General features: G+C 39.3%; 1 protein-coding gene across 4 annotated transcripts in view; it reads right to left on the bottom strand.

The window, feature by feature from the left end:
• The window catches only part of trappc11 (trafficking protein particle complex subunit 11), a 973608-nt gene that overhangs the window by 883784 nt on the left and 77048 nt on the right, over positions 1 to 12776 (bottom strand). For all 4 annotated transcript variants that reach the window (XM_051928428.1, XM_051928426.1, XM_051928427.1 and 1 more), the window contains exons 17-18: positions 12158 to 12290; positions 8775 to 8905 (exon numbers count right to left, since the gene is read on the bottom strand). In XM_051928428.1, the coding sequence (XP_051784388.1) occupies positions 8775 to 8905; positions 12158 to 12290 (264 nt within the window). The remainder of the gene's footprint in view (positions 1 to 8774; positions 8906 to 12157; positions 12291 to 12776) is intronic.

Below are 12776 nucleotides of genomic sequence, written 5' to 3' on the forward strand. Positions count from 1 at the left end.
GCAATCATTGTCATTCAGTTCACTTCCCTGAAGAAACAACTGGCAATACAAGTTATACATTTACACGTTGTTGTCAAAAGGGTCAAATTAGACTGCCTTCTTTACATTCATATACTGAATATCTACAGAAGCTTATAACTGACGATGTACCTGAAAGTGAAATCTTTATCAACTACATTAGATCCTACAAATCGGTATCCACTATGAACATTAACGGTGGCACTGCACGTGACATCCGTCTTGAAAAAATGTTGTTTATTGATGAATGTTCAATGGCATGAAGTCACTTACTCAACACCATTCATAAACTTCTACAAACGTTTATGAATAATAATATTCGATTTGGAGGAAAGGTACTTTTATGAGGAGGAGATTTTAGACAGTGATTAGCTATTCTTACAGATGCCATGCACTCAGCTATTGTTCAGTGCACCTTAAAATACGCAGACAATTGGCATTGCTTTCAAAAGATACAGTTAGTAAAAAAGATACGATGTCCAGAACCAGATCATAACAATTGCTTATTACAACTGAGAGATGGTACACTCACCAATACAGATGGACTTCAGCCACATATTATTACAATTCCTCAAGCCTTTATCTGCGACGACTTAGTTACAGAGAGATTTGGAACAGCAATCTCATTAGACCAAATGCCCCTTTAAACACAACGCACTATATTATGTCCAAAAAATATTAATGTGGAAAACATAAATACCCAAGTCATTCCATTACTTCCTGGAGAGACACAGCTCTTTCTAAGCTCTGACAAACTTGACTCTGATCACAACAATAACCATCTTAAATGACCTTACAAGTTCTGAGCTGGAATTACCTTTTACACTGAGACGGCGTGTACAAAGAAATTTTCAAATAAACCTTTACACTGTGCCACACACTTTATTGTTTGCTTTCTATTTGCATCATCTACACCGTCACACTATTCTATATCTCATTCATACATCACGCTCTTTGTCATTCCCAACACCAGGGGTTGGCGAGCGAAGCGAGCAGGGGGCGGAGCCCCCTAGTACAATCAGATTGTGATTCAGACTACGAATGGCGTGAATGTAATTACCCCGATCTACATGCTGTCAAATAAACGAACCACATGCCGTGGCGCAATGTTAGGGGCTTCGCCTCTAGCGCTGACGTCCGAGGTTCGATTCCCGTAAGCGAGTGCAGTGAGTGTGTACGCCTGATGAGCCAAGAATTAGGGCGAAACACGTGTCGCGTACTCTTTGCATTATTTGACAGTAAACTATTTTCAACCATTCTATGATCTGCTTCTCACAACTGAAGGCACCGTGGCTGATGTTAGCTGACTTGCTGGCCAACCATAAGCGTTACCTGGTAGGTAACCACCCATACAATCAGATTGTGATTCAAACTACGAATGCCGTGAATGTAATTACCCTGATCTACATGCTAGAGAAAACCTCAATGAAGAAGAAACAGTGTGTAAGCATACATATTAACACATGTGCAATTAAACGTGTGCATTTACGGGGTGATTTCTCAGGCTTAAAAGCTCGCCTTTTATTAAAAAGGTAAATGCAAACTGTTTTCATTTTGAAGGGTACAAACCACGTTGGATTTCAGCTGTTAAACGCGCAAAAATGTCGGTACACCAGATAAATAAGCGCAACATATTATCAGTTGTATTGTATGCTTACAATACATATAGAAATGTGTTAATCGTTAACTAATAGTATGGGATGGTGTTTTTCGACTCACGCCTTGATTTAAACGATTCCATGTCTTGGTGGGTTTGCGTAGCTTATTGTCAATATCTTTACACCTGTTTTTAAGACTTATTGACTGAAACGGGCTTTCACGAAAAAAGTTAGGGCTTTGCTACAGAATACACCCTCCACAAGTTAAGGAAGTAAAAATAAAGATGTATATTTCTGTTTTATTTAAATCTTTTAAGTTCGTATGCATAGCCCATTTGGCTGTTTTAGTTTTTTTTTTTTTCTTTCTTCAGTAATATTTAATCTCCTTAAAGAAAAACAACATATGCATTTTACTTTTTTTGTATCTCTTTAGTAATATTTTAGTGTAAAAGGATAACCAGTATTTAAACCTTTTATGTTACTTTATAAAGTTACTTTACACAATGTTGAAAAATTAATAAGAAAGCTACATATTTTGGCAGCTGCTGCTTTAATTTTCAATGAAATGAAAAAAGCTCTCCAAGAGAAAACCTCAACGAAGAAGAAACAGTTTGCACTATCTAAAAAGGAGAAACCCTCATTTATAAAGGTTTGCTGCAGATGACTTAACTGAAAATAAATGAATAGTTCCTATGTGTATAATACATATTTATCTATTTGACTTATGCCTTTATTCCAGCAACTTGCAACATCTGAGGTACAATTTGTTACATTACTTTTGTTTTTTGCAGCACAGGCAGGTGAAGTGACTTCTTCAGGGTCACACAGTGGTGTCAGTACCAGGATTTGAACTGACAAGCTCCGGGTTTGCTGAAATATTACTGAAGAAAGAAAAAAAAACGAAAACGGGCAAATGGGGCTATGCATACAAATGTCCATCCATCCATTATCCAACCCGCTATATCCTAAATACAGGAGCCAATCCCTGATAAAACAGGGCACAAAGCAGGAAACAAACCCTGGGCAAGGTGCCAGCCCACCGCAGGGCGCACACACCCACACACACAGGACAATTTAGAATTGCCAATGCACCTAACCTGCATGTCTTTGGACTGTGGGAGGAAACTGGAGTACCCTGAGGAAACCCAGACAGACACGGGGAGAACATTCAAACTCCACGCAGGGAAGTGAACCCGGGTCTCCTAACTGGCACTTTTCACTGTGCCACCATACCGCCCGCATACAAACTTAAAAGGTTTAAATAAAACAGAAATATATACCTTTATTTTTACTTCCTTAACTTGTGCAGGGTGTATCCTGTAGCAAAGCCCTAACGTTTTTCATGAAAGCCCCTTTCAGTCAATAAGCCTTAAAAACAGGTGTAAAGCTAAACTTGCAGCACCGCTATTCAATTACACTTGCCTAACGCCTCTCCTAAGGGGAGATACTGTGGGATCTGGGCATCAGTCAAAGCACCAATCACAGGCCCGATTAGAAAGCGGGAAGCAGTGATTTGTCGTCTCCCTCCTATGTAACAATCACAGCCCGTGTTACAATGCACTATGTATGTATGTGTATATATATGTTGATATGTGTATATATATGTGGATGTGTATATGTGTATATATATATATATATATATATATATATATATATATATATATATATATATATATATGTACATATGTATATATATGTAGATATGTGTATATGTAGATATTTCTATATATGTATATGTATATATATGTTTACATAACCTCTTTAACACACTACTTCTCCGCTGCGAAGCGCGGGTATTTTGCTAGTTACTATTATATAATAATAACATTCATTTGATTTCAGTCTGAAAGACCCGGTGTAAATTTGTACTACATGTACAATGAACTTGCCTCTCCCTCTTTGAGTCGATGCCGTTTTTCTGCATTCTTTTCACAAGAGCAGCAATGACCGCGATGCCTGGTCAGATACGATGCCCTGTGACCGCTATCAGACTATCACACCCGTGCAGAATGTGTGAAAAATGACAGATTTGCTACGAACTCAGACGTCTGGCAACGTTTTGTTGAGAACTTTGTTTTGAGTTACAACCCAGGGCAACATATTACTTTTGATGAGCAACTGTTTCCAAACAAGGTCTGTTGTCCTTTCTTGAAATACATCTAAACCAAGCCTGACAAATTTCGCATAAAGTTTTGGATTGCGTCAGATTTGGAGACAAAGTGCATGTGCAACGCCATTCCTTATTTAGGAAAAGATCCCAGTCGTCCCACGGGAGAAAGACTTTCTGAGACTGTGGTCATAAAGCTTATGGAGCTATTTCTGTACAAAGGCAGAACCATAACAACAGACAATTTCTTCACGTCGCTTTCGGTGTCTAATAGATTGCTGTACTGCAACACAACTCTGCTTGGCACCATGAATACAGTGGGACATCTGCAGCTAAAGTCACTTCAGTACGCGAGCACCTGTTGACATGCTAGCGTTTAGATCTGGTAGTGCCACGCGGACAGCGTATGTGCCCAAACGGATGGCGTATGTGAATACAATGGGACTTCCATCTGCAGCTAAAGTCACTTCAGTACGCAAGCACCTGTTGACACGCTAGTGTTTAGATCTGGTGGTGCCACGCGGACAGTGTATGTGCCCAAACGGATGGTGTATGTGCCCAAAATGAAGAAGTCTGTCTGCATTCTCAGTTCCAGTAACGTGCAGTTTGGGCAAGATCGGAAAAAAAAACACCATGTTCAAATGACAACTCATGGTCAAATGACATGTTTCTGTTTAAGTTATGTGTTCAACATTTCTTGCCATCTTACATTTACCCTGATCATTGTAGACACGGAACACACATGAAATGTATGTATTCCAAATAACAGTACATTATTCAGCCTATACAATTCCAAACACCTCACTGCCAGATAAAGACACTTCAGCGACTGAATTGACTTCAGTTGCCTCAGTGGGGGGGGGGTGAGTGAGCAGGCTGCCTCTGACAGTGCAGACTGACACATTTGCAAGACAAAGACGCTGATGAGGAGGTGCGAAGGAATTTAAGGTGGACCAGGATTATGACTTTTTTCATAGGCTTCAGGGATTCTAGTGTTAAAGATGTCTGTGAAAAGAGAAGCGAGCTGCCTGGAACAGTGTTTGGTTATTGCTGGTGAGACAGAATCTGGACTGGCTGACTTTTTGCAGTTCTGTGTTGCAAACAGCTTCCACACCTCATATTCTTTAATGGAAAAGGAAGAAGACGGGAGAGACTTTTGTGAAGAAGTGGCTGCCTTTTAAAGCCACTTCAGAGCAGAAAGAGTAGAGGGGATGTAAGTACTCAGCACCTTGTTGTTCAAATTTCCCACAAAACTTGTTAAGTTTGTCAGGGAGTGATGAACATGAGTGACCAATTTGAGATGTCTTTTTGTACTTAGTAACGACTGAAAGGTTTCTCCATACAGAGGAGCTATTGTTTGCAGAAAACTGAAGCTCCAGTTTATTTTTGTGATTCCATTTAGCATATCTGATTGCATTGTTTAGCCTATTCTTGGCCAGTCTATAAGCGTCCTTATCACCAGGGTTATGGGGTCTATCCTTAACCTGACGAAGATGCCTTAGATCTTTGGTAAATCATTGCATTCCATTGTTATAAATCCCAATAGACTTCCTGGAAATGCAAACCGCTTCACTTTCTGGCCAGGAACCAAGAAGATCCCTTACTTGGACGGGAGGCCCCAAGTGCACATAAAGGCATCTCGGACCAGAGAGTGAAGGAGGTCGCATCTGGACTAGGCAGCCCTAATGGATGGACAGACATTCCAACCAGAACTGATGGTTCCTTACCTGAGCAGGAAGCCCCAAATAAAGGGACAGGTGTCCCGACTGGACATGGGCTTAATACCTTCCCTAGCCATGAGAAAAGAAGGAGACAGGAAAGGAATGTCTCTGGGAAATGTTTAATCCCCCCAGTCATTTGATGGCAGCAGCCCTCCAAATCGGCGCACATTCGGGAACCAGCCGGAATTGCTAGGGGTTATAGACCAGCATCACAGCCCTGTTGGGGTCCGAGAGGTGTCGCATGGGGGCGCTGCTGGGAGATGTGCTCCCAAATTCATGGGACTTATGATGAGCTGGCAGTAATTTCATCGAGCAGTGGCCTTGGCACCAGAAGTACTCCCGGGTCCTCAGTAAAAGGGACTGCACTCTCTTATCTAGGTGAGTCGGAGCTGGGAGGAAGGAAGGCAACACTTGACTGGAGGAGGGCAGTGAGGTGGTGAGAGGAGAGGAATTGTGTGGTGAATTTGAGAGAAAAACACATGATTAGTGCTTCTGTTACTTTTGGAAGTATTTTGTAATATACCATTCATTATATGAACCCAGGACTGTGCTGTTGTGTTCGTGTTGATATTTACAGCAAGCTGACGCCCTGGTTTCTATCACAGCTGATATAAGATGTAACAGTGTCAGTCAGATCATGAATGTTTTCACAAACATTTTTAAAAAGTCCCAATCTGTATAGTCTGGACAATCTTGTAATGCTTCAACTGACTTATCATTCCATGAATGAATAGATTTCTTTACTGGTTTAGCTAATTTTAGCCTTTGTTTGTAAGTGGGAAGTAAAAGTAGCACAACGTGGTCAAAATTACCTAGTGGCGCACAAGGTAAAGCTCAGTATACATACTTTATGGCACAGTAGCAGTGATCCAGTCTTCCCGCCCCTGGTGGGCATTTAACAAGCTGTTGTATTTGGGAAGCTTGATGGTTAGGTTTGCATCACCCATCACTATAATTGGAGAGTTTGCATGACTGTTCTCCAAACTAGTGATGTAATCTGCCAACTGCTGCTGTGCTTCATTCACATTCACATCAGGCAGGATGTAAACTCCAACGAGAATTATTGAAGAAAATTCTTGAGGTGAATAGAATGACTTACAGTTAATAGTAAATAGTTCCAAATTGCTGGAACAGTGCTTCAATAATATGGAAACACCAGTACACCAATTGTTATTAATGTAGATACAGATTCTACCACCTTTTGACTATCAGATCTGTAAAACAGAAACCCCAACAGTTCTAATGTGGAGTCAGGAATTGATGCATTAAGCTACAGTACTATGCAAAAGTTTTAGGCAGGTGTGAAAAAATGCTGTAAACAAAGAATGCTTTCAGAAATATAAATAATGATTGTTTATTGTTATCAATTTACAAAATGTAAAGTGAGCGAACAAAAGAAAAATCTAAATCAAATCAATATTTGGTGTTACTACCTTTTGCCTTCAAACCAGCATCAATTCTTATAGGTACACTTGCACAAAGTCAGGGATTTTGTAGGATTATAGTCAGGTATATGATCAACCAATTATACCAAACAGGTACTAATGATCATCAATGTCACACGTAGGTTAAAACACAGTCATTAACTGAAACAGAAACAGCTGTTTAGGAGGCTTAAAACTGGGTGAGGAACAGCCAAACTCTGCTACCAAGGTGATGTTGTGGAAGACAGTTTCATGTCATGGCAAGATTGAGCACAGCAACAAGACACAAGGTAGTTATACTGCATCAGCAAGCTCTCTCCCAGACAAAGATTTCAAAGTAGACACGGGTTTCAAGATGTGCTGTTCAAGCTCTTTTGAAGAAGTACAAAGAAACGGGCAACGCTGAGGATCGTAGACGCAGTGGTCGGCCAAGGAAACAGTGCAGCAGATGAAAGACACATCAAGCTTATTACCCTTCGAAATCGGAAGATGTCCAGCAGTGCCATCAGCTCAGAACTGGCAGAAACCAGTGGGACCCAGGTACACCCATCTACTGTCCGGAGAAGTCTGGCCAGAAGTGGTCTTCATGGAATTGTTGCAGCCAAAAAGCCATACCTCCGACGTGGAAACAAGGCCAAGCAACTCAAGTATGCACGAAAACATAGGAACTGGGGTGCAGAAAAATGGCAGCAGGTACTCTGGACTGATGAGTCAAAATTTGAAATATTTGGCTGTAGCAGAAGGCAGTTTGTTCGTCGAAGGGCTGGACAGTGGTACAATAATGAGTGTCTGCAGGCAACAGTGAAGCATGGTGGAGATTCCTTGAACGTTTGGGGCTGCATTTCTGCAAATGGAGTTGGAGATTTGGTCAGGGTTAATGGTGTTCTCAATGCTGAGAAATACAGGCAGATACTTATCCATCATGCAATACCATCAGGGAGGCGTATGATTGGCCTCAAATTTATTATGCAGCAGGACAACGACCCCAAACATACAGCCAAATTCATTAAGAACTATCTTCAGCGTAAAGAAGAACAAGAAGTCCTGGAAGTGATGGTATGGCCCTCACAGAGCCCTGATCTCAACATCATTGAGTGTGTCTGTGATTACATGAAAAGACAGAAGGATGTGAGGAAGCCTACATCCACAGAAGATCTGTGGTTAGTTCTCCAAGATGTTTGGAACAACCTACCAGCCGAGTTCCTTCAAAAACTGTGTGCAAGTGTACCTAGAAGAATTGATGCTGTTTTGAAGGCAAAGGGTGGTCACACCAAATATTGATTTGATTTAGATTTCTCTTTTGTTCATTCATTGCATTTTGTTGATTGATGAAAATAAATGATTAACACTTCCATTTTTGAAAGCATTATTTGTTTACAGCATTTTTTCACACCTGCCTAAAACATTTGCACAGTACTGCATGTATCCACAAAGCAATATGCTGAAGAGAGAAAATAATCCTTATTTGTTGTGAGAAGAAGATTAAGTTAATCTATTTTGTTCTTCAGTGATCTGACGTTGGATAAAACAAGACCGGGAAGGGGTGCTTGAAATGCATGTCTCCTGAACCGCACAAGACACCCTGTGCACTTCCCCCTTTGCCGTTTCAGGTGTGAGTTACCTAGATGGGAGTCCAAGTCTGCAGTTGGAGGGATCATAAGTGATGAATCTGTATGTAAGTGTCCCTGATTGGTTGAGGATAAATTAAGTCCAATCCCAATAGGAGCTTATCTTGTGTGCAAGTAATCTTCATATTATTGCAAAAGAGAAAGTTAACAGACACATAAACAGCAACCAAACAACGGTGGCTGCCCTGATCGGCGCCATAATAACAACATGTCACACTAAATTGGGCGAAAACCTTCTAAAACAGTGATACAGTGTTGAAAGAAGAATGTTGAGTTACCTGATTATTAAAGCTCACACACAGCTTGGAGAATCTGATAGGATGGGGGCAGTCTGCTTTTAAGTATATATGCAGCTGGACAGGAACATCTACATGAAAACTAGGAGACAAAAATCTGGCTTTGCACTGAACTGCAAAAGAAACAAAAAAAGAGTAGGGTAGGAAAAAACTTTACATAAACACGTGTCAAATCAGAAAGAAAGAAAAAAAACCTCTAAATTCCATGAGGTATTTAAAAGTGTGTTTTTTTTTTAATCAATTACACTCTATGAACGTTTTACTAGGTACAACAGTCAAATAAAAGGTATTCACAACCACAGAATTTATTACAATGATGAAGGCTCAAATAAAACTCTTGCATATTAGTTAGTGGAAATCATTGAGCAGCATAGTGGTCTAAGCCTGCCTTAGTATTGGGTTCAAACCCCAGGCCTAGGTACTGCCAGAGATAAATTTATAATTTCTCCTCAGATCTGCCAAGGTTTTTGCCCATGGGTTCTAGCTTTGCTGCTAAATGGTCAGTCAAAATTGGCTCAATGTGAGTGAGACTATGTGTGTGTTCATAACAGTATGCCCTGTGATAGAAAGGCTCCCCATTCAAATGTGATTTCCACTTTCCACCCAGTGCTGCCAAGATTGGTATAGTGTGCCTATAACTCTGAACGGCATAGGCAAGTAGAAAATGGATCTCATACCACAGATGTTTACTTAGAATTAGATCTGGTAACTGTTGAGTCCTAAATTAATTTTTACGTTCCTAGAATCATGCTAAAACATCCCAGCCTTTAGTTTATATAGTAATATTCTACTGAAAATATCCATTAACAAATGAGTACAATGATGCCATGATGAACAACACCCACCAAAGAATGTTAGTGGCTGGATAGTTTCTGGGTAATGACTAACTCTTAAGACATTAATGATACTGGTAGATATGAAACACTAAGTAGGATTATTAATACAGTCATATGAAAATGTTTGGGAACCCCTCTCAGCCTGCATAATAATTTACTCTACTTTCAACAAAAAATATTAACAGTGATTGATGTGAGTGATGATGTCTTTCATTTCCTAGGAACATCTGAGTGCCAGGGTGTTTTCCGAACAAAGTTTTTAGTGAAGCAGTATTTAGTTGTATGAAATTAAATCAAATGTGAAAAACTGGCTGTGCAAAAATTTGGGTACCCTAGTAATTTTGCTGATTTGAATGCATGTAACTGCTCAATACTGATTACTAGCAACACCAAATTGGTTGGATTAGCTTGTTAAGCCTTGAACTTCATAGACAGGCGAGTCCAATCATGAGAAAATGTATTTAAGGTGGTCAATTGCAAGTTGTACTTCCCTTTGACTCTCCTCTGAAGAGTGACAGCATGGGATCCTCAAAGTAACCCTCAAAAAATCTGAAAACAAAGATTGTTCAGTATAATGGTTTAGGAGAAGGCTGCAAAAAGCTATGTCAGAGGTTTAAACTGTCAGTTTCAACTGTAAGGAATGTAATCAGGAAATGGAAGGCCACGGGCACAGTTGCTGTTAAACCCAGGTCTGGCAGGCCAAGAAAAATACAGGAGCAGCATATACACAGGATTGTGAGAATGGTTACAGACAACCCACAGATCGCCTCCAAAGACCTGCAAGAACATCTTGCTGCAGATGGTGTATCTGTACATCGTTCTACAATTCAATGTAATTTGCACAAAGAACATCTGTATGGTAGGGTGATGAGAAAGAAGTCCTTTCTGCACTCACTCCACAAAGAGAGTCACTTGTTGTATGCAAATGCTCATTTAGACAAGCCAGATTTATTTTGGAACAAAGTGCCTTGGCTTATGAGACAAAAATTGAGTTATTTGGTCATAACAAAAAGCGCTTTGCATGGCGGAAGAAGAACACCGCATTCCAAGAAAAACACCTGCTACCTACTGTCAAATTTGGTGGAGGTTCCATCATGCTGTGGGGCTGTGTGGCTAGTTCAGGGACTGGGGCCCTTGTTAAAGTCGAGGGTCAGATGAATTCAACCCAATATCAACAAATACTTCAGGATAATGTTCAAGCATCAGTCACAAAGTTGAAGTTATGCAGAGTTTGGATATTCCAACAAGACAGTGACCCAAAACACAGCTCGAAATCTACAAAGGCATTCATGCCGAGGGAGAAGTACTGGAATGGCCGTCACAGTCCCCTGACTTGAATATCATCGAAAATCTATGGGATGATTTGAAGAAGGCTGTCCATGCAGCAATCAAATTTAACTGAACTGGAGAGATTTTGTATGGAAGAATGGTCAAAAATACCTCCATCCAGAATCCAGACACTCATCAAAGGCTATAGGAGGCATCTAGAGGCTGTTATACGTATTTGCAAAAGGAGGCTCAACTAAGTATTGATGTAATATCTCTGTTGGGGTGCCCAAATGTGTGCACCTGTCTAATTTTATTATGATGCATATTACATCTTTTCTGTTAATCCAATAAACCTAATGTCACTGCTGAAGTACTAGTTTCCATAAAGCATGTCATATATTAAAAGGAAGTTGCTACTTTAAAAGCTCAGCCAATGATAAACAAAAATCTAAAGAATTAAGAGTGGTTCCCAAACTTTTGAATATGACTGTATATCAATTCTAACATGTGTTGTGCCCACTACCATGCTCTGAATTGCGTGCACACACACACACCTATTGGTATCATCCTTCCACATACCAACCATCTAATTTTCTGCTTTTGCCTAAAGCTTAGAAATGCAATGGTAAAGACGAGTGTGAAAAACAGAGTTGCTAACCTCCCTTGTAAGTAAAGTGTATTCCTGCATTAACGTCATCTGAAGCAACATTATCATTAAAGTTAAAAAGAGAAAATGTTAAGCAGTTCCATTCAAACAATAAAACTGCTTCATCTTCATCAATGTAATTAAACATCCACTGTACTTTTTTTCGAAAACTATGCAAATATAGGGTAATCTACTCTGTTTTCAGAGTAATTTCAGTTAGCTGGTATATGTTTGAGGAGCATTTTATATAGCTGCACAAATTAAGGGAAGAAAATTGTCAGAATCAATGCAGATTTGACAGAAACAGACCTGTCATTTTTTAGAATAAAAATGTATGGTATATAAAAACATTTAAATGAAATATAAAAACTGAACACCAACATTACTCCAAAACTAATATATTATAAAAACATATATAATAAAACAAATGCTGAGAGAATAACACATAAAAAAGTTCAATCTAAAGTGTCTCAAATATCAAACTGATAATTACCATTATTACTCAAAATTAATCATATTTAACCAATAATACCCATTTTTATCTAAATAATACATTTCTATTATAATAGTTTATTTTTTAAATTCTAAAATGGCCATTTATCGTGACTACTTACCAAAAGGCACATAGTCCTGCACTTCAATTATAAAGTCATTGTTGCCAGCAAGTGATACACGATCAGCCCAGAGATTCTGTGCAGTTTTTACAGCAGCTGGGTCACATTCTGGTTCAGTGTCAGGACACTCATTCTGTAGGTGCAAATAACACCACAAACATACATTTTGTATTTATGATCGCTAATTTTAGTACAGCTTAATTTTTTTAACCAACAGTAAAGTTTTACAGATATTATTTGTATTTTACAAACATCAACATGAGTTGCCCGATTGTTATAAAATATTGCCATGGAAAAACATGAAACAGTGATGGATTTTCCAAAACAGCCCAGAACAATGTGAAACCAGGCTAAGCCTGGCACCCATTCTATTTCTATTAACCTTTCTCACCAAATCTTTGTGGAACTAACCATGACATTTTCTGGTTTGTTTGATTCTCGCTCAGTATGCGGAATGTGCTCTTACGTTAAAACTCCTTCAAAATGGGTATGATAACCAAGATGTCACTGATTAGTTTCGGTTTGAGTTGAGAACAGTGTTGTTCCAAACACCATTTTTCCTTTTAAGTTTTGGGATTTTTTTTTTTTTTTGAGAAAAATGGTATTATAATTTCAGTGA

The sequence above is a fragment of the Erpetoichthys calabaricus genome, chromosome 5, assembly GCF_900747795.2.
Source record: "Erpetoichthys calabaricus chromosome 5, fErpCal1.3, whole genome shotgun sequence".
Classification (NCBI taxonomy): domain Eukaryota; kingdom Metazoa; phylum Chordata; class Cladistia; order Polypteriformes; family Polypteridae; genus Erpetoichthys; species Erpetoichthys calabaricus.